The following is a 26,026-nucleotide window of genomic DNA, read 5'->3' on the forward strand; positions in this document are numbered from 1 at the left end:
ACAAAATAGTAAGCATTTCAGGTCATTTCTTGTCATCAAATATGGATTAAACTCCAGTAGAAAGGTGTGCTTGACTTTCAGGAGTTGCCCGGAAAACCATAAGACATAGGAACAGAAGTGGGTCACTCGAATCATCAAGTCTGCTCTGCAATTCAATGAAATCATAGCTAATTTGATAGTCCTGAACTCCACTTTCCTATCTAACCCTCAATTCCCTTGCTAGTTAACAATCGGTGATAAAGACTTCGACAGATTCACTACCCTCAGATAAGAAACTCAGTCTTAAACGGGGAGCCCTTTGTACTGAGATTATGCCTTCCGGTTAGACTCTCCCACATCTCTCCTGAATGGTTTTGTGAAAATCTTGTACGTTTCAATAAGGTCACCTGTCATTCTTCTATATTAGAAACAAGGCCCATTATTGCCTATAATATGTAACATTTGAAAACTAAGAATTAATGGGTACAAAGTTTAAGGTGCTAAAGTGTTACATACCCCATTGAAATAGCCCTTAACTACTAACTACACATCAAGTGTTTTAGAGTCTCCAGATGAAATGTTAAAATATAGTTTAGCATTTAAAAGTAAGATGTTTTCAAAACATATAATATTGTATTATTTAATACCAACATATGAAATACTGTACAAGGCAATATTTATTTTAAAAGGAAAATATAGATTGTTCTCCACAGACAAAAATCATTTGTAACTGCTTGTTGGCTCTCTCGAGTACTAATGCAACATGTTTGGTTAATGTAACTTTGTGCAATTGTATAAACCAGGTGAAATATGAAAAATGTAAAGTTATCTATTCACTATTTATTGAGGTCAACTCAGCAGAAGTTCTGCTTGTGTTATTTTAATTGGTTTAAGGAATGAGTTAAACAAATAATTCAAATATCAAACAGTAGAAATTTCATCCAGACCTTGTTAACCAACATCTACACAGAAGTATCTCAACACTGTTATCTTTGTAAATTCACTCACAATTTACATAATTTAATCAGGGTCCTTCGACCAAAAATAGGCATTAGTTTAAAATTGGATGGAACGTTGAGTATTGTCAGTGGCTTATCCTGAGTTCCATGAAATACAGGCATGACCTTCTGTATTTGCTGATCAAGAGGGTTGTAAACTAAGAAGTATAATGGTCAGATTGTGAGAACACATATAGGGGATAAATTGGGCTACTAGGTTTCTTACACGGCTTTTGCCTGAAACGTCGATTTCGCTGCACTTTGGATGCTGCCGGAACCGCTGTGCTCTTCCAGCACCACTGATCCAGAATTCTTACATCACATGACAGCATTTTAAAAATACTGACTCAGGGTTCATGTGGCACAATGAGACTGTCATTTCCTCTGGCTTAGAAGTCCCACCTGCTTAGAGCTGTTGTAACACATCTGAACAGATTGACTAGAAATATCCAAACCCCACTGGTTGCAAAGTTTTTGTGACCTCATGAGATTGTGAATGGAGTGATATAAATTGCATGCACACAGCCCACAGGTGGTGACGAGACAGAATTACATTTCAGACATACAGAAATACTTTTAAGCAATAAGAAAACAAACCATTTGGCCTCAACATGGAAACAGCTGTTCATTAATCTACCTTTTTCTCATTTACCTTCATCGTCTACATTTATAATCTCATATCCAATACAGTAAAAGGTATTTGCCTCAAACCATGAACATGGAAGTTAAATCCATAATCTACAATTCTTCTGCCTTCAGTCACATATTTACTCTTAGAACTAAGGTTCATTTCACATCAGGAACTCCTGGAAACTGTCAGCTTCTATGCTCATGTCAGATAATTTGATATTTTTAACCATTCTTTCATGTTAATCATTACATGGTTTGTTTAACCAGAAAAACAAAATAAAATATTTAAAAGGTATACCTCAATCATAATCATTTATTTACAATAACATAAGATAGTAGTGCACAGATGACAATTTTAGTCTGCAAAGTTACAAGTTGCTATTAGTTACAGCTTTTTCTATAAAGCCCGTCTAACAAAGAAGTCAGACATTACTTACATTATACACAGTCCTTTATCATTAACAAGTGGTTCTGCAGTGCCAGTGAAACATTCTAAGTAAAACCAAGAATGGGGGACATTTTAATTCTGTTAAGGAAACAATTGGAAAAACTGCTTTATTTTGGGGGGGGGAGGGGGGGCACATTGTTTACACACATGTTAACAGAGCAAGTTTCTCCATTTGTATTTATGAAGAGAAGTAAGGCCAAAGTTCGAACATTTTTATTAGTTTCTTTCACTGGATAGGAGCACCACTAACAAACCTCGGAACTGTCATACATGTCAAAATGCATTTGAGAAGGTGATGGTTGGCTGTCTTCACGAACCGTTGAAGCTCATGCTGTAGGTACACAGTTATTGGAATGAGAGTTCCAGGATGTTCATCCTTTTGCAGTGATAGAACAGCAAAATACTCTCAAGGTGGTGTGTGGCTTGAAAAGAAACTCGGAAATGATATAAACTGCCCTGGTGTTATAAGGTGTGGGGTTTGAAATGTGTTATAAAATATAATTTCCTGTGCATTGTGTAGATGTTTAATGTGTGGTTCAGATGCTAATCAAGCAGGATGCTTTATTCTCAAGTCTACCTTCCTGAATGGAGCTGCACTCATCCAGGTAAGTGGACAGCATTGCAATACATTTGTGACTTATGGCTCGTAAAATAGTGGACAAGCTTTGGGAAGACAAGAGTTGAGTTACATACCATAGAACTCCCAGTCCCTGACATGCTCTTGTAGCCACAATATTTATATGGCTTCTTCAGTTTAGTTTCTGATCAGTGATAACTCCAGTGAATTGATAGTGGATGATTCAGCCATGAGAATGCCATTGAATGTCAAGGGGCAATGGTTAGGTTCCTTTTTTGGAGGTGGTCATTGTCTGCCACTTGCATGGTACGAATGCTACTTACTTGCCAATTGTCAATCCAAGCTTGAATGTTGTGCGAGTCTTGTTGGATTTGGACATGGACTGCTTCAGTATTTGGAGTCATGAATGGTACTGAACATTGTGCAATTATCAGTAAACATCCCCACTCTGACCTTATGATGGAGGGAAGGTTATAGATGAAGGAGCTGATGATGTTTAGGTCTACCCCAAGGAACTCTGCAGAGATGCCCAGGTACTGAGAGGAGTGACCTCCAACAACCACAACAATCTTCCTTTATGCCAGTTTAAAAAAAAATCTATGGATGCTAGTGATCTGAAACAAACAGAAACTGTTGGAGAAACCCATCAGGTCTGGCAGCATCTGTGGAGGGAAGAAGGTTCACAGGACGCTAAAGTTAAATGTATTTCTCTCCATAGACACTGCCAGACCTCGGTTTGTCCAGCAATTTCTGTTTTTATTTGTTCCTTTGTATTAGATATGACTCCATTGAATGGAAAGTTTCCACAATTCCAAATAACTCCTGCTTGGGCTCCTTGATGCCTTATTCTGTGAAATTCTGCATTGATGTCAAGAGTAGTCACTCCTACCTCACCTCCTCAGTTCAGCTCTTTGTCCTTTTCTTTATTGGTCTGGAGCCAAGTTTTTTTCTCTAATTCCCCACAATGTCCTGGGATACATTGGATCCAATCCCGGAGATTTGTCCACCTTTATAATTTTTTAAGAACTCTAGCACTCCTTCTCTCTAATGTGGACTGTTTTCAATTAATTAGTATTTGTTTCCCCAAAATCTTTAGCCTCCATTTCCTTCACCACAGTAAAAACTGACATGAAATATTTGTTTAGTATCTCACCCATCTCCTGTAGTATGATACATAGACAACCTAGTTGACCTTTAAGGGGCCCCATTCTTTCCCTAGTTGCTCTTTTTCTTTAATATACTTGTAAAATCTCTTTGGAGTATCTTTGATCTTACATGCCAAGGCTATCTCATATCCCTTTTGTGTCTTTCTGATTTCCTTCTTAAGAATTCCCCTTATACTCTTCAAAAGATTAATTGGATCCCAGCTGACTCCCTCTTATTCTTGATCAGAGCCTCAATATCTTTATTCTTCTATTATTCCCTACTCTTACCAGTTTTTCCCTTCACTCTAACAGGAACATAACGCCTCTAAACTCTTGTAATCTCACTTTTGAAAGCCTCCCACTTGCCAATCATCCTTTTACCTGTGAACAATCTACTCCAATCAACTCTTGAAAGTTCCTGCCTCATACCAAAATTTGCCTTACTCCAATTAAGAACTTTAATTTTTATACAAGAGCTATCCTTTTCCACAATTATTTTAAAACCAATAGAATTATGATCACTGGTCCCAAAGTGCTCCTTCACTTATGAACACTATTGCAGTTATTGAGCCTGGTTCAGCAAGCTTGCCTCCAGTCAACCCCCAAATTTATTGGGCTCAATTTTAAAGTCAGCGAGGTCTTTTCTGGGACTCTGTTGGCAGATGTCTTCAGTAGTTAGAGATCCAACTGTGCTATCAGTAAAGGAGATTCATGTACTTCCCCAGGCTACATCTTGTAGCAACATGCATGGGTTTCTGAGAAACTTACATCATTCACTTTCCTTCCTCTTTCACAGGCCCCTTGCCATTCAGGGCTGTACAAAGGTTGGGTTCCTTGGGCAGGCCAAAGACAGGAAACATTTTTCAGTACCTGCAGTCCACCTAAATGGAATATATCAAGTCCATCAAATAAAAGCAAAATACTACAGATGCAGGAAATGAGAAATGAAAACAGTGTAACGGAAATACTAAACAGGTCTAGCAGCATGTGTGAAGAGAGACACAGGGTTAATATTTTGAGTCCAACTTGACCCTTCTTTGGAACAGCAAGCTGGAAAACCTCAGTTACTCAAAACATTAACATTGTGTGCCTTTCATCTTTAGTATAGCTCTGACAGTTCAACACCGAAAGCAAGACCCTCACGTGTCGCTTAAATTTGGACAATAGTGTAAAGGTGGTTTATTGTGGTTTGTGATAAATGCAATATAACAATATGAAGTGCAAAGTCATCTTGACTAAGGAAATTGCATTAAGTGCACCAATAATAAGGTATTACAAAAAAGTAGAGACCTATTAATGTCTCACAAACATCAATGTTCTCGAGCACACTAAAAGTTACCCTTTTTCGAAATAAAAGGTTAAGTTGCCATAGTCCCAGAAGATGATAAGACGCTTTCTCATTAGAGAGATATGACTAGTGGTAGTTTAACCTGAGGGTCACCACACCTCAGGCAGGGGGAGAAATTGAGAAGAGGAATCCTTCATGGTCGCCTCAGCCAGCGCTGGAATTGAACCGATACTATTGGCAACACTCTGCATTTCAAACCAGTCATCTGAGCTAATAGAACATTTATATTTACTTTTAATAAAAGGTAATTTCTGTCCTTTTTACCCAGATTCAGCTCAAGATACACAGATCATGCAGTCTGGCAGGAACTGGTGATGACAGTTTTACATAATGCACCTTCATGAACATTGATTGAAAGCCACAGCAAGTCAAGAGTGTGTTAGAGAGGAAAAAACATGTTTTTCAGAGAGACTAAGATAAAGTGTGTAAGATTTTGTGTGTCTGTGTGCTTGTACAAGAGAGTGTGTGCATGAGTGTTAGAGAAAGTGCAAGAGAGTGACTGTGTAAGTATAAGAGAGAGAGATTATGTTTTTGTTTCCTTGAATACATGTCTGTATGCATGTGTTTGCATATTTATGTCTATTTGTGTGTGTCTGCATGCACAATTTTCCCAATGGTTTGATCAGATTCCACTTCTGGCTAGTTGTATTCTCCACATCAAAAGAAAAACAACTGTCCACCTTGAACGTCCCAGTCCCATGCTCCTGTCATCGGCCACCCTCTCATGATGGATCGCTTCCAAGGAGAAAGTGGATTTTTCATTTGGTCAATACTCAAACGACCTCCAACCTATTCTTCACCTTCAGCCATGAATTAGCAAATAAAAGCCTTCAAAACATTCTTGTTAAAATAGTTTCTTTTAAAAGAAAAAAGACCTTGTGATTTTTCTCTAATCTTTCCCAGGACTGTCTCCATGAGAATGACAATTAATTCCTGCAAACACCAGGCTAATCCTGAAGGCTTGGCATTCCCAGATTCAAGATGATCCTGATGTGATGGGCTGAGAGATTAAAGCTCCTTCTCAGTCAGTTCTCGCAGTGTTTTGATGACATGTGCTGGCTGGCTCGCTGCATACTCCTGAAGGCCAGTGCCCATCTGTTGATGCAGGCTGGTTGCCAGTTTGGCCGTCACTGCCCGCACATTCCCGCTTCCGCCCTTGATCACTCCGTTCCCAGTCATATTGCCCAGCAGGTACCAGAGTACAGGCAAAACGTACCGCTCCACTGCTTGAGGCTTTCGACGATACACAGGCGGCACAAGGACTGCAGTCAAGAAAGAAAACCAGAGAATCACCACTGTGGGTCTGGACTGCATCACAACCTACAATCACTTAACCTGGAAGTGGGTCTGTGCGAGTATCAGAGCAGACTGTTCAGATTTAAACATCCACCAACATGAGGTGAGGTAAAAGTGGAAGCCCATGTCCACTGGTTACTTTGCCCTCAAGGATGAGGGAACAGTTTCTCTCCTTCTCATTCTCTTGTTCTCTGAAGGAACACACAGGACCGTGAGCTCCATAAATCCATCCCCAAATCTCTCCACCTCACTATCTCTTGTACTTTAAAAAACTGCTTATCCTGAATAGACAAGCATTTGCAGAGCTTCAGGGCATATGGGACGAGGACATTTACTCCTGCGGAAAGGTGGCACAGCGACAATAGGCTGAATGATCTCCTCCTGTACCATAAACATTCAAATGATTCTTATTAGCAATAACTAAAGATTCATTTTAAAGTATGAAAAATGTAAAGGTCACATTTAAGTTTAGAATTCACACTTCGTTATGTTGCACCTTGATTCTGTTTCCCTAAATATTATGTTATAATTATCTCCTTATCCACAGGCTCACCTGACAGTCGCTCTATGATATCCTGCATTGCACGGCCACTGATGAACTGCACTCTGCTGGCGAAAGGCTGAAGGAGTAGTAAGTTGTCTTTTACAGGGAGAGTAAAGTAATAACAATTAATGTTCCAGGACACAAGAATCAGATAAATGATCAATAAATAGAGAAAAGTTAACTCCATCTGTCCCATGAGTGAGATATCATTTACTCTGCGTCATTGTGACTCCAGAAGGTTGAAGTCTGTAACATTTATGATATCATCAGTTATTGATGCAAAACTCTGTTGGATGGGCTCATTGCACACCCATTTAAAAAAATACACTCTTTCCCCTTAGATATTGTCATGGAATTGATGGGAACTCTGAGGGTCAATCCCTCATATGTTTTGTCTGCTTAATTTTATTTTAAAATCTTATCTGTTCACCTCTAGCAGTTCTTGTCCTATTGAAGTAAAAAGTGAGGTCTGCAGATGCTGGAGATCAGAGCTGAAAATGTGCTGCTGGTTAAAGCACAGCAGGTTAGGCAGCATCCAAGGAGCAGGAAATTCGACGTTTCGGGCCAGAGCCCTTCCTGCTCCTTGGATGCTGCCTAACCTGCTGTGCTTTAACCAGCTTGTCCTATTGAAGACAATAATGCAGATTGAGTGCTTTTCACTTGTGGAGACCATATTGACAAAACAGGTACATTAATCCAATTGGTACCAGTAAAGTCTTTAAAGTTGCTGTGGTAAGGTAACACTTTTAGAACTTTAATCTCCCAGCTTTGTTAAGGGATGCAAACGGAGAGTACAGACACAGACAAGTTGGACCGAAAAGTCTGTTTCCATGCTGTATGACTCTATAAATCAGTTATACAGTGAGTAAACAAACCGTGAGGGAATGCTAATGAATAAATGAATGAAACGAACCACACCACAAAACTTCACCTCAGTTATTTCTGAACTTGTTTTGATTTACGCATATACCATAACAAGAAACAAACTGGCATTCAAACATTGAAATAAATGTTCAATGAGCACATAATCAAGACCTGTGTCAGAACCTGAGTTTAAATTAAACAAAATAGAGAGGTCGTGAAAAATGTATGAACTGATCTGATGACCAGATTTTTGATTGGAATTGGAATGATGCTCTTTTAAGTTTGTCTTGGGAATTCAATGGATTCATGACCTCACAACCTGTGGTAACATATGCCAGTGGTGTATCTGGTTAATGATAGCGCTTGTGGGCCCAAGGCCTACCTGTATGATCTATCAACGTATCGAGGACATGCACAGCTGCAGTGTAAATGCCTGTGTTCTTTGAGTTCAAGTTGTCAGTTACCACAATGACTATCGAATGTAAGACACGGTGCAAATCATCCTTCAGCACTGGGATCATGGTTGACATGGACTGCAGTGCAAACTGATTCACTTTCTTATTCGAGTCCTGGAGTCTTGGAATGAATACATCAAATATCTGAAACATGAAGACACCAAAAGACTGAGAACCAGAATCAGAGAACCCAGGATACTTTAGCCAAGGCCAATCACTAAAGGGTAATTATATTCCACATACTAATCATTATATTATCTTATCCCATTATTTTATCTTATACTATCTTATCCCAAATTATTACCTTTCTGGTACTTTATTATATTCAATACTGCAACAAAAGAATGTGCTTCATGGGACTGGAGTAATATAATAACTTCAATTAAATGTTGGTTAATAGATGAAAAACAGAGAATCGAAAATAATTTCAAAAGCCTAAACAATTGGAGAGGGTTCAGTACTTTGGGTTGAACTTAGATGAAGGTGTTTCACAAACCAATATCCATATACTGATTCAGGTAGAGGAAAACTTTCTGAAATTTACAACCATTTTATTGTGAAAATACAGTTCAGTACAAACACTGGTTTTCATTCATTTCCCTTCTGCATACTCTTCATATCCAGAAAATCCCAGCTCCTTTTCTTTTAATGATCTACCACCAAATCACCCCACTAAGTGTTAAGCAACTAACAAATTATAAGGAGTGTCCACCTAGGCCAGCTTTCCTTTTTTAAATAATCTACTACTAAATCAATTAAAAAATTAAATGAAATAACAATTGACAAACCCTGCCATGAGGGCAGTGCAACAATAACAAAAGTGAAGGAAGGGAGGATCCGAGGGAGTGGGACAAAATTAAAATGTAGTTGGAGGCAGACATAATGCATTCCAACCCTGTGGTGCCCACCTCCTCTAATTGCCTCAAGGGTGTCAGTAGAAAAAAATCGCGGCTCTTTTTATTTTAATTTTTTTTAACTCAACCTGCTCAAAGATGTTATCGCACACCTCTCGAGTAGGTGGGACCTGAGCCTATGCCTCCTAATCAGGGATAAGAAACTACCATTCTACAACATGAACTCTCAGGAATAAAATGAGTTTTTACAACAATTATATGGTCGTCATTTCACTAAGTTTGTATTCCAGAGTTTATTCAATTTAAATTTCACCATCTGCCCTGGTAGGATTTGAACACATGCCCTAGAAGATTAGCCACTGGTGGAGAGATGTGGATGTGGTGCCAATCAAGCACCCTGCCTTTTCCTGAATGGTGTCAAGATTCTCAAGTGTTGGTGTATCTGCACTCATCCAGGCAAGTGGGGAGTATTTCATCATACTCCTGATATATGCCTTGTAGATGTTAGATATAATTTGGGGAACCAGATGGTGAGTTACTCACTGCAGTATTCCTTATCTTTGACCTGCTCTCATAGCTACTGTGTTTTAATAACTAGTCCAGTAGAGTTTCTGGTCAATGGTAACTCCCAGGATGTTAACTGTGGGTGATTCAGCATTGGGAATATCATTGAATGTCAAGGAGGGATAGTTAGATACTCTGTCAGAGATAGTCATTTCCTGGCAATTGGACTTGGATTTTGTACAGGTCTTTCTGCATTTGGAAATGAGCTGCTTCAGTATCTGAGGAATTACGAATGGTGCTGAATATTGTGCAATCATCAGCAAATAACCCCATTTTAATCTTTGGAGGGAAGGATGGGTCAAGTTTTCCCACAGTAACAGAACTAGGAAGGAGGCAGATGTAGGTATTTACCGTCTCACAGCCTGAAAGTTTAAAGTAAACCCTGAAATGATGAACTTTTTGCACCTCAAGATTTTATTTCAGCTCAGTGATCAGGCAGAAAGGTCGAGACCTGAATGGGACTGAATTTCACATTCCTAGACTGAAAGGCCTTTTCCTGGTTTTATGTTTCTGAATGCCCTTACATATAGGCCTTACATTCACAATGTTGGAGGTGACGAAGCCTGGGTTGGTCTCACAATGTTGGAGCAGCAGTGAGATGCCCTGTGTCCTCTCCTGGAACTCTTTGGAAGACAGCAATTTGTTCATTTGCTTCACCTGCTCCACTGCTTCTGTAGCCCGAATGATTGATCGACGTGGCGTCATTGCTTGCTGTTGTGGTGTGTCCAGCTCCATCCTGACAAAGAGCAAGTATCATATTACTGCAGATCTCAATTTGGTGAACAAATTAGAGCCTATTCACCAAGTCTGTGCTCCAGCTAGTGAGAGTCACGACCTATATTTCTGCGGCACTTCTGACTCGGTAAGTCATTCCAAAGCATTTCAAAGATGCATCTTCAGACAAAAATTGACACTGAGCCACATGATAAGACAGTTAACTGAAAGCATGTTTATATAACAACGTAAAGATTGAGAGAAAGGCATCGTCAAGAGAGGTTCAGGGATGGAATTCTGGAGCACAGAGCCTGTATTATTGATGACACAGCTGCCAATGTTCAGTGAAAGATGTTGAGGTTGTGCATGAGGTCAGATTGAGAAGAGTGTCCAGTTCCTGGAGGACTGTCAGAGGGTGTGGAGATGAGACCATGAACAATTTGAACATAACCAATCAGGATCAGGTTAAAAATGGGTTATGCTACAGGACTCAATGATCACAGCACTTGTTGAGTAAATCTCCATGCTTGATTCTAAAATTCAGATTTTCATTTTTTGTACTCCAGTCCACTGCATCTCTCAGAAATCAGCATTCAATGACTAAGCTGTAGTTTAGATTCCTGCCATTCAAGTTGGGAGAGTGGTTGTGGCAATTTGGACCAGGCATTCTAAGTCTGGACACCCTGTGTACATGTATTAAAATTTAAGGGGAAAGGTACTTCTGTGTCTGTTGATATTGTAATTTAGGAAGAGAGGGGAGTACATGTCTGAATTTCTGACGTTTATTGAATGATGAAGGAATAGAATATATATGTTCATGATTTTCAACTTGCTCTGTAGATATTATAGGTTACCCACCCATTATCACAACTATCCAACTCTCATTTCGTCAAGAGTGGAAGCTGCTGTTGCCTATGTTACACTACCAAACAAAGTCAAAAATGCCCCCATTGGAAATGGAAAGGGGGATAATTCAATGTAAGGTTGACAATCCACAAAGACAATTTACAGATTTAAAGTCTTGTTCTGGATGGTCAGTTTGGCAGAGTTGTTGGACTCTTATCTGTTACAAGATTTATGGCAGCACCAATTTATTTCTAGAATCACTCCTCCATTGGTTTAATTTAACCAGGCTGATAATATGGGGGCTGAAAATGTGTTGCTGGAAAAGCGCAGCAGGTCAGGCAGCATCCAAGGAGCAGGAGAGTTGACGTTTCAGGCACGAGCCCTTCTTCAGGAATGAGGAAAGTGTGCCCAGCAGGCTAAGATAAAAGGTAGGGAGGAGAGACTTGGGGGAGGGGCGTTGGAAATGCGATAGGTGGAAGGAGATCAAGGTGAGGGTGATAGGCCAGAGTGGAGGTGAGGGCAGAGAGGTCAGGAAGATGATTGCAGGTTAGGAAGGCGGTGCTAAGTTCAAGGGATTTGACTGAGACAAGGTGGGGGGGAGGGGAAATGAGGAAACTGGAGAAATCTGAGTTCATCCCTTGTGGTTGGAGGGTTCCTAGGCGGAAGATGAGGCGCTCTTCCTCCAGCCGTCGTGTTGCTATGGTCTGGCGATGGAGGAGTCCAAGAACCTGCATCTCCTTGCACTTTCCTCATTCCTGAAGGAGGACTCATGCCCGAAACGTCGACTCTCCTGCTCCTTGGATGCTGCCTGACCTGCTGCACTTTTCCAGCAACACATTTTCAGCTCTGATCTCCAGCATCTGCAGTTCTCACTTTCTCCTCCAGGGTGGTAATATGGCCAATTATACAGGTCTCTGACTGCATCAGGTTCAGTATTATGACTAAATCAACCAAGTTCCTTTATTCAAAAAATAATGAATGCATTACAAATAAAACGTACTCAACAAAGAGTAAGCAAAGCTCATTGAAAGACAATTTGGACAGTATATGTAAAACTTCTCTGCCAACACATGCATACAAGTATGAGAAAGACAATATAATAAGATAACTACACAAAGTGTTAATTTAAAAGTATTTTTGTCAAGTGCAAGTTAAACTTAGTAGAAAAGAGTAAGTTGCAGATTGTCCCTGATCTGTGTTGAAAGCTATTCTGCTAACACAAATTGTTGGCAATGGACTGTCTGCCTACAGATGTAGATAGCTGAGTTCCTTTTGTTGGAGAGTAAAAAAAATCATCATCAGGAACTTCAATGAGTGGTAAAGATGACTTCTAGTAGGTTTCAGCTTGTATACTTTGCTGAGTAGCAAAGAAAGAAAGAGTGAGCAAATGTCTTTTATTCTTTCAGCAACATGCCTCAAAATCTTTCAAACTGATTTCAAAATGCCACCTACAAAGCGGACCGTCTGATCACTAAAAAATCCAATTTCTCCATCTGACCCTTTGCTTCTTGCAAATGTAACATTGCTGCTGCTGGATCATGTGCCTTTCTCCTTTGCAAAGTCTCCTTTGTTAAACATTCAAGGTGTTTGTATTATAAGAGTCCAGTCAGTGTTATTATAAATTAATATTTGGATCCCACCTCTTCATATAACATGCTTCATAATATTGTACTTTCAAATCCGATTCTAAGACTTGAGTATATCATCTTGGCTGACAGTGCAGTTTAGTCTTGAGAAATTGCTGCACAGCTAAAAGTGTTGCTCTTTGCATGAATTATTAAACTTGTCTGGTGCAGTGGCTTACTTGCTTGCTAAAGATTCTACAACATTATTCAAACAGGATCAGGGATTAGTTATTTATCATTAACCCATCAATCAACAAAAACAGAGGCTAATTAGTCACAAACAATGACCTCATAATATGCAAAATGGCTTTTACAATCACCTCCTTCATAACAGTGACTGCACTCATTACTCAATTTAGGTAAATTATGAGAACCCTTTTGATAGTGAAACTCTTTTCTGTGCCAGTTCCACTTGTGGCAGTGAAGGCAATGACAAGGATGAGTTGAAGAACATTTTGATGCAATCAGACATTCTTAATTGAGGTTTACCGGAAAAATGAGTCTAATGCTTATTGATTTGAGGGCAAACATTTCCATCTCTCTGGACCTTTTCAGTCATGGAGCGATCACAACTGAATTAGTGACCTTGTGACCTGTTCCCAGGACTCCCATCAATACCACTGCCCAGATGTCAATAAGTGGAACTCAATGGAATATTTCTCTCTCATCTTTCTTTGGAGCTTCTACAGATTCACTGGGTCAAGTTTGAGAACTCAAATGACCATGTAGGTCATGGAATTCTTGCTGGCCAACGCGGTTCATATATGATATTTCTGTCCCTTTATTGAATTATTGCTAAAGAGGAAAGCTTAACAGCTTGCAAAGCACCACCAAATGAAAATGGGGAGTAGGGCAGAAGACAGTCCATCAAGGAGGATTGCTTTGGAAATGTGGATTCTGTTTCAATCAAAGTTCAGAACTCTGAAGTACAGCGGAAACTTTTAACACATCATTCCAAACTGTGCTTCTTTGAAGATACAAACTGACTGCAGACATAAATTAAATGGCTGGCTTGAGACAGAGACCAATGGAAGGTAACACCTGAAACATCAAAGAAACTTCACACATACTGGCCTATGATTTCTTTTAACTCCAAAGACAACTGGAGGCTGATAATCCCCTGACCAACAAGTAGCCAGCCTCTGTGATTATATCCCAATGTGAGGACACATTGTGTTTTACTTTTGGAAGATTACATAAGAGCAGGGGATAAAAAAGCTATTTCAGTTCTACTGGAGTTGTTTCCTGGGACCAAATGCCATGGGGAGCACAGGGGCTCAGTGGTTAGCACTGCTGCCTCACAGCACCAAGGACCCAGGTTCAATTCTCGTCTCAAGCGACTGTGAAGTTTGCACATTCTCCATGTCTGTGTGGGTTTGGAGATTTGGAGATGCCGGTGTTGGACTGGGATGTACAAAGTTAAAGATCACACAACACCAGGTTATAGTCCAACAGGTTTAATTGGAAGCACACTAGCTTTCGGAGCGACGCTCCTTCATCAGGTGATTGTGGAGGTCTCAATCGTAACACAGAATTTATAGCAAAAATTTGCAGTGTGATGTAACTGAAATTACACATTGAAAAATTGATTGTCTGTTAAGCCTTTCATCTGTTAGAATACAGTGATAGTTTCACTTCTTTCATGTGTAAATCATAAAACATTTTTTTTAAAAAGTTGCATTCTCAGGTTAGCTGCTAACAATGGTGATAGCAAGACAATATGTTGAAGGTGTTAGCCCCCTGTGTTCTCTATCTATGACCTGACGTTTAGATTGATTCTAATCTAATAACTGAGATAACAGTGTTTTACATAAATTCCTGCAGTTTTTGAGCTCGGAGTTCTACATGAATGTATGCAGTTTTTGAGCAAAGTCCAATGTAACTCTGCAATACAAATTCACCCCACAAAATATATGTGTGCATGTGGGTCTTTGTCTTTCTGTGTGTGTGTGTCTGTGTGTGTGTGTGTGTGTGTGTGTGTGTGTGTGTGTGTGTGTCTGTCGTGGATGCAGAGTGACTTAAGTCTGCGAGGGGGTATATGTGTGAGCATGGGAGTGTGTGTATCCACACACACCCTTATAGACACACACTCCCACGCTCACACATGCACCCCCTCACAAGACTTAAGACACTCTGCACACACACACACACACATACACCCACACACACACACACACTTTCTCATACTCACAACCCCCACCCCAGACAGACACACACAGACAAAGACCCACATGCACACATATATTTTGTGTGGTGAATTTGTATTGCAGAATTACATTGGACTTTGCTCAAAAACTGCATACATTCATGTAGCACTCTGAGCTCAAAAACTGCAGGAATTTATGTAAAACACTGTTATCTCACTTATTAGATTAGAATCAATCTAAACATCATGGCAGAGACAGAGAACACAGGGGGCTAACACCTTCAACATATTGTCTTGCTATCACCATTGTTAGCAGCTAACCTGAGAATGCAACTTTTTTAAAAAAAGGTTTTATGATTTACACATGAAAGAAGTGAAACTATCACTACATTCTAACAGATGAAAGGCTTAACAGACAATCAGTTTTTCAATGTATAATTTCAGTTACATCACACTGCAAATTTTTGCTATAAATTCTGTGTTACGATAGAGCCCTCCACAACCACCTGATGAAGGAGCGTCGCTCCGAAATCTAGTGTGCTTCCAATTAAACCTGTTGGACTATAACCTGGTGTTGTGTGATTTTTAATTGGGTTTACTCCGGATACTCTGGCTTTCTCCCACAATCCAAAGATGAATTGGCCATGCTAAATTGCCCATAGTGTTAGGTGCATTAGTCAGGGTTAAATATAGGGTAGGGGAATGGGTCTGGGTGGGTTACTGTTCGGAGGGTCGGTGTGGACTTGTTGGGCCAAATGGCTTGTTTCCATACAATTGGGAATCTAATCTAAAAAATGCTCTTGTATGTACCTGCCTGGGTTCAGAGTATTAGCGTGCCATGAGGTTACAGTCAAAGAATCATCCCCTAGTTACCTCTATGTCACATACAAAAACTCTCTCTCACTTCAAATGCTGCAAACCAGTTAAAACAGAGTCATAGAGATGTACAGCATGGAAACAGACCCTTTGATCCTATTCGTCCATGCCGACCAGATATCCCAACCCAATCTAGTCCCACTTGCCAGCACTCAGTCCATATCCCTCCAAACCCTTCCTATTCAAATACCCATCCAGATGCCTTTTAAATGTTGCAGTTGTATTAGCCTCCACCACTTCCTCTGGCAGCTTATTCCATACATGTGCCAACCTCTGTGTGAAAAAGTTGTCCCTTAGGTCTTTTTTACATCATTCATCTCTCATCCCAAACCTCTCAGCCCCCACCCAGGGAAAATACTTTATGCTATCCATACCCTTCATGATTTTATAAACCTCTATAAGGTCACTCCTCAGCCTCCGACACGCCATAGAAAACAGCCCCAGCCTATTCAGCCGCTTCCCTATAGCTCAAACCCTCCAACCTTGGCCACATCTTTGTAAATCTTTTCTGAACCCTTTCAAGTTTCACAACATCCTTCTGATAGGAAGGAGACCAGAATTTCATGCAATATTCCAAAAGTGGCCTAACCAATATTCTGTACAGCCACACACAACCTCTCAACTCCTGTACTCAATATTCTGACCAATAAAGGAAAGCATACCAAACACCTTCTTCACTATCCTGTCTACATCTGACTCTACTCTCAAGGAGCTATGACCCTGCACTCCAAGGTCTCTTTGTTCAGGAGCGCTCCCAAGGACCTTTCCATTAGATGTCTAAGTCCTGCTAAGATTTGCTTTCCTAAAATGCAGCACCTCACACTTATCTAAATTAAACTCCATCTGCTACTCCTCAGCCCATTGGCCTATCTGATCAAGATCCCATTGTAATCTGAGCTAACCTTCTTCACTATCCACTACACCTCCAATTTTGGTGTCATCTGTAAAATCATTAACTATACCTCTTATGCTCACATCCAAATCATTTATATAAATGACCAAAAGTAGTGGACCCAACACCAATCCTTGTGACACTCCACTGGTCACAGGCCTCCAGGCTGAAAAACAACTCTCCACCACCAGTCTTGTCTTCTATCTTCTAGCCAGTTTTGCATCGAATTGGCTAATTCTCCCTGCATTCCATGAGATCTAACCTTGCTACATGTTACTGCGGATTATATCTGCAACAAATGCCATTGGTTACGAATCCTATCAGATCGAATGGATCGGTTGGAGCAACAGATGCAGTGAGGAATTTACAAGAGCAAGGTAGTGTGATGGAAGGCAGTTATAGGAAGGGAGAACAGCTGCAGGTACAGTCATATAGATGGGTTAACTCCAGGATAGGTAAGAGAGATAGGTAGGTAGTGCAGGAGTTGTCTGTGGCTATCCCCATTTCAAACAAGTATGCTGTTTGGAAAATGTAGGGGGTGATGGATTCTTAGGAAAATGCAGCACAAACAGCTAAGCTTTTAGTATCAAGACTGGCTCTAATGCAATGAGACGTCGGGTTCCAAGAGATCGATTGTGTAAGGGGGACTCCCTAGTCCCAGGCACAGACAGATGTTTCTATGGCCAGCAGCAAAACATCAGAATGATCTGTTGCCTCCCTGGTGCCAGGATCAAAAATGTCTCAGAGAGGGTACAGAATGCTCTCAAGGGGGATGAGGGCCCAGCAGGAGGTCATTGTACACATTGGAACCAACGACATAGGAAGGGAAAAGGATGAGATTCTGAAGGAAGAATATAGAAAGTTAGGCAGGGATTTAAAAAGGAGGTCCTCAAGAGTAGTAATATCTGGATTACCACCGGTGCTACTAGCTAGTGAGGATAGGAATAGGGAGTTAGAGCAGATGAACACATGGCTGAGAAGCTGGCATTTGGGCGAATGATTAATGTTTTTGGATCATTGGAATCTCTTATGGGGTAGAAGTGACTTTTACAAGAAGGATGGAATGCACCTGAATTGGAAGGGGACTAATATACTGGTTACTAAAGTTGCTCGGCTGGATTTAAACTTGTAAGGGGTGGGGGGAGATCCCTGGGAGATAGTGAGGAAAGAGATCAATTGAGACTGGTACAGTTGAGAGAAGAAACAAGCCAAAACAGTCAGGGCAGGCAGGAACAAAGCGGAGAACAAGATAGGATTGATAAATTAAACTGCATTTATTTCAATGCAAGAGGCCTAACAGGGAAGGCAGATGAACTCAGGGCATGGTTAGCAACATGGGACTGGATATAATTGCAATTACAGAAACATAGCTCAAGGATGGATGGGACTGGCAGCTTCATGTTCCAGGATGCAATGCTTCAGGAAGGATAGAAAGGGAGGCAAGAGAGGAGGATGAGTGACATTTTTGATAAGGAATAGCATTACAGCTGTACTGAGGGAGGATATTCCTGGAAATGCATCCAGGGAGGTTATTTGGGTGGAACTGAGAAATAAGAAAGGGATGATCACCTTATTGGGATTGTATTAAAGACCCCCTAATAGACAGAGGGAAATTGAGAAACAAATTTGTAAAGAGTTATCGTAAGAATAATAGGATGGTTGTGGTTGGAGATTTTAACTTTCGAAACATAGACTAGGACTGCCATGGTGTTAGGGGTTTAGATGGAGAGGAATTTGTTAAGTGTATACAAGAAAATTTTCTGATTTAGTATGTGGATGTACCTACTACAGAAGGTGCAAAATTTGACCTATTCTTGAGAAATAAGGCAGGGCGGTGACTGCGGTGTCAGTGGGGAAGCACTTTGGGGCCAGCGAACATAATTCTATATGTTTTAAAATAGTGATGGAAAAGGATAGACTGGATCTCTAAGTTGAAGTTCTAAATTGCAGGAAGGCTAATTTTGATGGTATTAGACAAGAACTTTCAAAAGCTGATTGGGGAAAGATGTTCGCAGGTAAAGGGACTGCTGGAAAATGGGAAGCCTTTAGAAATGAACTGGCAAGAGTGCAGAGACAATATATTCCTGTCAGGGTGAAAGGAAAGGCTGGTAGGTATAGGGAATGCTGGATGACTAAAGAAATTGAGGGTTTGGTCAAGAAAAAGAAGGAAGCTTATGTCAGGTATAGACAGGAGAGATTGAGTGAATCCTTAGAAGAGTATAAAGACAGTAGGAGTATACTTAAGAGGGAAATCAGGAGGGCAAAAAGGGGACATGAGATGCTTTGGCAAATAGAGTTAAGGAGAATCCAAAGGGTTTTTACAAATACATTAAGGACAAAAGGGTAACTAGGGAGAGAATAGGGCCCCTCAAAGATCAGCAGGGCAACCTTTGTGTGGAGCTACTAAATGATATTTTGCATCAGTGTTTACTGTGGAAAATGACGTGGAAGATATAGAATGAAGGGAAATACATGGTGACATCTTGAAAAATGTCTATATTACAGAGGAGGACGTGCTGGATGTCTTGAAACGCATAGAAGTGGATACATCCCCAGGACCTGCTCAGAGACAGGACAACAAAGCACTCTCTCTGGCTCAGGATACTGGAACTCAATCACAGTCAAAAGGCATCAGAACTACAGAATCTCAACCAATCTTCCAAAGTAAGGATTGTTAAACCGATTGTTCACCTTCCAACATCAATGCTACCAGTAACAGCCACAATGTTAAATTATCCACTCTTCACAAACAATTCAGAGACTGGTCCATATATCTGTTTCATTTTAAGTTTTCATATTTTTGAGCTCACCTCATTTCTAGTCAGTATATGTACATTGTGCCTGTATTCTCCTCACTATTAATAATTAATAAAGTTAACTCAACTATGCCTTCTTAAATTGTCTTCTTTAAAAATGCAAGTTAATTTGGTCCTGTAAGAAAGGCATCCACATAGGAAGGCACCCTTTTGCATTAACCTTGTTGCAGCCAATCTTAGGGAGTGTTGAATAAAGGCGGTGAAGTCAGTTCTTTCCTGCTCACTCAGAAGCTTCACAGTTTGGACTATCCTGTCTAGAACAATAATGATTTGGGAAAGGTCATCCAGAGTCTGGTCATCACAATTCATTCAACCCAATCATCTGAATGTCTGCAGCTCTTTGTAGGATCAACACAGTTCTGCTGAACAGGGATGTTTTACAAAAGGCGAGGAGCTGAAATGATGGAAGATCCATGTCTCTAATGCCTGGGGATGCATAATTTGATCGCTGTTATTAAAAGTGATTGATTTGCATCTGTGTGTACAGTCTGTAAGGTTAATGGTAAAAATTTACAGTGAGTTGCATGTTTAATAATAAATAATCAAATTGAATAATTTTGTAGGATTTGACAAAGTTGTCTAATATGAGCTGTTTTAAAAACAAAGATCAGTCTGCAGTTGCTACAAATGATGTCTGTGTTTAATGTAACAAAAGAAAATGAGTAGTCCAAAGACATCAGAATTGGGGTTTGGAATAATAAGCCAACAGAAAAATAAATGCAGTAAATGTCATTTTACTGAAGCAATATATTTGGTCAATACCAAAGTTAGAATTTTCACCTTCCAGTGTTTGGTATATTCTCCTGACATTTTAAGGAGCTGTTGACCCTTGAGTTTCTACCCTTCGTTGAATAAGGATCTGAAAAGGCATCTCCCTGAATAATAGAAATAAAATATGCTTAATAAATGTTCAACAATTTGCCACTTTTCACTTACCAATCCAAATCTTCTCTCTCTAAGTTGAAAAGCTGTCCCTTACTGACCAAGTAGGGAATAGTGTGGACTTTTCTGCTAGCTTGACACTTGTACCTTAGAGGGTAAAAACAATGACTGCAGATGCTGGAAACCAGATTCTGGATCAATGGTGCTGGAAGAGCACAGCAGTTCAGGCAGCATCCAACGAGCAGCGAAATTGACGTTTCGGGCAAAAGCCCTTCATCAGGAACTTGTACCTTAGAGTTGATAACTCAAGGTATTGGGAGAAAAACAAACAACAGGAGCGTGCTCAGAATCATCCAGGATGGTCACTCTCTTCATATTAAGGCCTAAATGTGGTCCAAGGAAATCTGGATTATTACTTTGTGCCATTTCTTTGTTAGATCACAGAATGATCCTTGGATTGTTTTGCAGGAAATTTGCAATTGAGATTGTTTCAGAGGATGCAACAAACTTTTGACTTGAGATGGGACAAAAAAAAAGAGAAAATAATTCAGCTAATCTGGTCTCATACACACCTCCTGATACATCAAAACCAGCACCGTAGAACTGAAGAGCAGATTCCCACTCCACTTTCATTGATGGGATGCTGGCTGCTGGGGAGACATCTAGAAGGGGAAGCCTTGCTCATGAGTTTCCACGCAGCAAGTTGACAATCTTATCAATAATTGGACGACATAGATAAGAGGGCCAACTTCATACTAGAGAATGGTCACAATCAAAGACTTCCATTAGCCAGGCTCCTGTCAAGCTCCAACCAATATCTTATCTGAAATAACACTGATGGAGAAGGGAATAAACCATATTCTTGGTTGCCAATTCCAGATGATATTTTCATTGCTGTAAACAATTAAGTCACTCAGTGATTATTTATTAAGATTGAATAATATGAATTGACCATTTATCTGGACACTGCCACTAGTTAATTCATTCTCAGAGTGTGAGATGAGGTCAGTGCATGTTACCCATTCTCGACTGCTTTGAAAGGTCATAATTGTTTTGTTAGGTCACTTACTAGGGAAGCTGAGTAAATAATGTTATATGGTACTGGAATAAGAAAGACTTGTAAAGCACACATAACTGGATGTACATAGCACAGTACAGCAGGAATACTTCCCTAAAAGGATCAACATTATATTGGCTTGTAACAACAATCCGGTAACAGCTTTATGTCATGGGTTTGTCTTTTAAGCTGTATAATCATGGTCAATCAGCCTGCAATGCTCTCTCTCATTTGTTGTTCAATATTTCCTGATCAACCTGTTCATGCATGTCGTGACAAACAGCTGAAATGAGTGAGACTTCTGACCCAGAGGTACAGACACTACCGCTGCACCACAAGAGCCCTTTCCTCGGGGAAGTGCCTTGGACCCAACCATCTTCAGCAGCTTCATCAATGACCTTTTCTCCATCGTAAGGTCAGAGGGGGTATGTTCACAGATAACTGCTGAATATTCAGGATCATTCATGATTCCTCAGTTTAGAATGGCATCACAGTTGGGACAGACATGGTGGGCTGAAGGGCATATTCCTGTGCTGTATTGTCCTATGATACATATGCAGTCACAAATACAGCAAAATCTGGATTATTGAACTGATAAGTTGCAAATACAATTCACCCCACAGTTTCTCTAACAAGTGAAATTCTAACCATGTATCCTTGATATTCAATAGCATTCTCATTGCTAAAATTAAAATTCTGTGATTTATCATTATGAGGAGTTATCTTTTAAAATAATTCTGTATGTTTTAGAATATAAATTAAAATTTGTGTCTGAGACAGACTCTATCCTGAGAACAGAAGCTGAATTGAAAATGAATCTGAAAGAGAAACAAAAAAGGTAAATGCATCAATGAAACTAAACTTACCATTTTCTAGGAAACAAAAAAGCACTGAGGTTGGGAAATCAAAATGTAAACCTTAGTTAAAGGTATAGGACACTGCTCTCAGTTCAAGCTGAATAGTAGTAGTTGTCGAGTCCACTAAAACAATACAAACAAGCTGATGGTGGTAGTCCAAATCCAGAAGCTGAGAATACGTTATTGTAAACCCACTAGTAATGTTAAGGGGTCGAACCGATCTGGACAAAACATTAGCAGATGTTGGTGAAGACTATGTTCGTGGACCTTGGATTGGTTGGCATTGCTATAAACTGGAGATTAGGTTAGTTCCCAGAAGGAGAGAAACTGAAATTCCTTATGAGGAAGACAGAAGTTGATATATTTTGTGTCTCATCATACAAATCTGAGTGGAGTGCTGAGCCAAGTCACAAGATGTGCCTTACTTGATTTTGCCATTTAAGACCTAATGTATAGCTTACATATTACCACAATTTGCCTGTTAGTTCATGCTTAGCTCATAAATTCTGGATGTTAAGAGCATAGGAAAGATAGTATTCTGTGGATGCTTTGATTACTCTGGTCGAGCAAAAGCCATTCTTAAACGGACTAGTCAGATTTCAAATATAATTCACAATGCAAAAACTCAAAATTAGTAACTGGAACTGAACTGGACTAGCCACATATATATGATGGACACAAGCTCAGATCAGCAACTGGAAATTCAGAGGAGAGATACCCATCTCTGAACCACTCCAAACACCTGCCTACCATCTAGATTGCAAAAGTCAATTCTGTGATGGATGATGCATCCAGGACAAAGTCTTCCTTCTTCGATTGGAAACCTATTCAAAACCTGAAGCGTTCACTCCCTCCATTACTGATGCACTTTGGCAGCAAGGTGCACCATCTACAATATGCACTGTAATAAATTACCAAGGTTCATTTTACAGAACCATCCAAACCCATGACATCCACCACCAAGAAAAGCAAGGGGAACAGATACATGGGAACACCACCACTTGCGAGATCCTCTTCAAGCCAAACACAGTCCTGACTTGGAAATATGTCACCATTTCTTCACTATCAGTGTGTCAACATTGTGAACTCCCTCCCTACTGACACTTTGGGAGACCCCACCTCAGACAAACAGTGCCCCACCATCACTTTTTGAAAGGTAAATAAGGATGAACATTATATGCTAGCCTTGCAAACAACACCCACCTCTCTCAAATTATATTAAATATGTTTTATAAAACCACTTACAGATCTCTAAATACTGATCGAAAAGAAAACCACTATACTATAATAATTTCCATTGTTTACAGGTCAGCCAACACAGTAGCAATTTATTAAGCCATTGACTTGTACAAAGATGATTGTCAAGAGCTGACTAGTAATGATTTGTTAAGGTGCGGATGTCATTGTTACTTTAATTAAGATAAGAAGAGCCATGGTCCTGGCACCGACCTTTGAGGAATCTTCCCTGTGCACCATCCTGCAGTTGAAAACAGCCATTCCCACCAATTGGCTCTTTCTATACTTCAGACAATGTTTTACCCAATTGAACACTGACCCTCCTTGTCTACATGTCCCTGTTGGTTAAGCTATTATGTTGCACTTTGTCAAAAATGCAGATAAACCACATCCATCACATTTGCTTCATCAACCTGTTTTATTCCTTCAACAAAAAATTCAAACATAATCTGCATTTTATAAATCAGTGCTGAGTCCCCTTCCTGAGCTAAAACCTCTCCTATTGCCTGTCAGTTTTTTATCCTGTGGTTATTGTTTCTAGAACCGCCCCCAGTATTAACATTTATTTAAAGTCTCTGTAAATGTTTAAAACTAGGAGTTAAGTAAGAAAATGCAATAACTGGGTCAGAATTTAGGATAGCCATATACTTCTTACCATTTCCTGAGCTATCTTTTGAAGTAGCCCAAAGATGTCATCTTACACTGATAAACATCATCTTGTTACTGAACTTTAATCCTGATAGCTACACCACAGTGAAAGTGAAGATTAAGGTTATTCATTAAAAAATGCCAGCAGGAGACTCACCCGTTGTTTTATAGCTGTGATGATGTGGTGAAATTCCTGAGACAGAAGTGAGCGTTCCATGTATCTCTCAAACTCTGGGTGGGACACCAAAATGTTCAGTGCCTTCCGACCATAAAACCTATCAGACAATGGACAACAAATGTGACATTTACACCAACTGTTTGGCACCAAAGTTCTCTCTGAACCAACCAAGCACACAGCAATCTGAAAGTGCCCATGCAGAGCACACATGATAACCCTTTTATCAAACATGCATGTCTGATATATAAAATGAAAGATCCTGCGCATTTATTACCCATGCACTATAAAACAAAGATAGTGTCCATGTAGAATGTGGCCTCTACAAAGCTGAGAAAATTAACAGAGAGAAATGAGTATTTAGGTTAAGGAGGTTTTCAGCGAATCCACCATTCCAAATCTGAATGGACTGTTCACTTAGATAGCTGCTGCAGTTCTGAGATTGAGGCACTCAAACCTATAATTCCCACAGAGATGAGATTTATATTCCCCAGAATAACCCGGACTCTCTGCACTATCCAACAAATCACACATCACTAAAAATGACAGCATATTCACAACAGTGCTGGAGCTTTAGAAATTACTTCTCAATATTTAACAAGCAAATGCTTTGTGAGCACTTTCTGTGTCTGGATTAGAATGGTGCTGGAAAAGCACAGCAGTTCAGGCAGCAACCAAGGAGCAGGAACATCGACGTTTTGGGCAAAAGCCCCTCATCAGGAAGAAGGGCTTTTGCCCAAAACGTTGATTTTCCTGCTCCTCAGATGTTGCCTGAACTACTGTGCATTTCCAACACCACTCTAATCTAGAATCTGGTTTTCAGCATCTACAGTCCTTGTTTTTAACTGAGCATTTTCTGTGTACTTGTTTAACGTAGCAGGAGCAAGTATTGTTAAGGCTAAGGAGCCTTGTTTAACAGCAGAGATTGACAGGAGAGTGTTAAGCACTCATTTGGAAGTATCACCAGCAGTAATTCTAGATTGCGTAATCCCCTTTTGAAATAGACCACTTTAATCTTTAACAATAACCTCCACAAAGACTGACAAAAGAACTGAAAATGTGTCAATTATATGACTGTTTCCATCAATACTGCAAGGTATTACTATAGAAATCTGTAAGGAGAAGAGAGGAATCAGCCCATAGAGCACAATATTCTTTACCTTTACTGGTCATAGAATCATAGAGATAGCAAAAAGAAAGGCCCTTTAGTCAATCACATCTATGCCAGTCAAAAACAACCACCTACATATTCTAACCCCATTTTCACTTGGCCCATAGTCTAGTTTTGGCATCACAAGTATACATCTAAGTATTTCTTAAACATTATGAGGATTTTTGCCTCTACCAGCCTTCCAGGCAGATTCCCACCACCCTCAGTGAAAGAAATTTTCTTCACATCTCTTTTAACTGTCCTCCCCCTTAACTTAAATCTCTGCCTCCTGATCATTGATCTCTCCATCAAAGGGAAAAGTCTCTTCCCCATTTACTCTATTTGCCGCTCAATCACATTACTCTCAGTCTCTTCTGCTCCAGGGAAAACAACCCTAATCTATC

General features: G+C 40.0%; 1 protein-coding gene across 1 annotated transcript in view; it reads right to left on the bottom strand.

The window, feature by feature from the left end:
• Window positions 1–6,133: 6,133 nt before the first annotated feature.
• Window positions 6,134–26,026, bottom strand: part of LOC132835144 (TOG array regulator of axonemal microtubules protein 2-like) — a 45,228-nt gene continuing 25,335 nt past the window's right edge. Inside the window, exons 7-12 of the mRNA XM_060854475.1 lie at window positions 24,455–24,572; window positions 20,398–20,492; window positions 10,240–10,438; window positions 8,212–8,428; window positions 6,975–7,061; window positions 6,134–6,387 (exon numbers count right to left, since the gene is read on the bottom strand). Of these exons, the coding sequence (XP_060710458.1) occupies window positions 6,134–6,387; window positions 6,975–7,061; window positions 8,212–8,428; window positions 10,240–10,438; window positions 20,398–20,492; window positions 24,455–24,572 (970 nt within the window). The remainder of the gene's footprint in view (window positions 6,388–6,974; window positions 7,062–8,211; window positions 8,429–10,239; window positions 10,439–20,397; window positions 20,493–24,454; window positions 24,573–26,026) is intronic.

The sequence above is a fragment of the Hemiscyllium ocellatum genome, chromosome 3 (assembly GCF_020745735.1).
Source record: "Hemiscyllium ocellatum isolate sHemOce1 chromosome 3, sHemOce1.pat.X.cur, whole genome shotgun sequence".
Taxonomy (NCBI): domain Eukaryota; kingdom Metazoa; phylum Chordata; class Chondrichthyes; order Orectolobiformes; family Hemiscylliidae; genus Hemiscyllium; species Hemiscyllium ocellatum.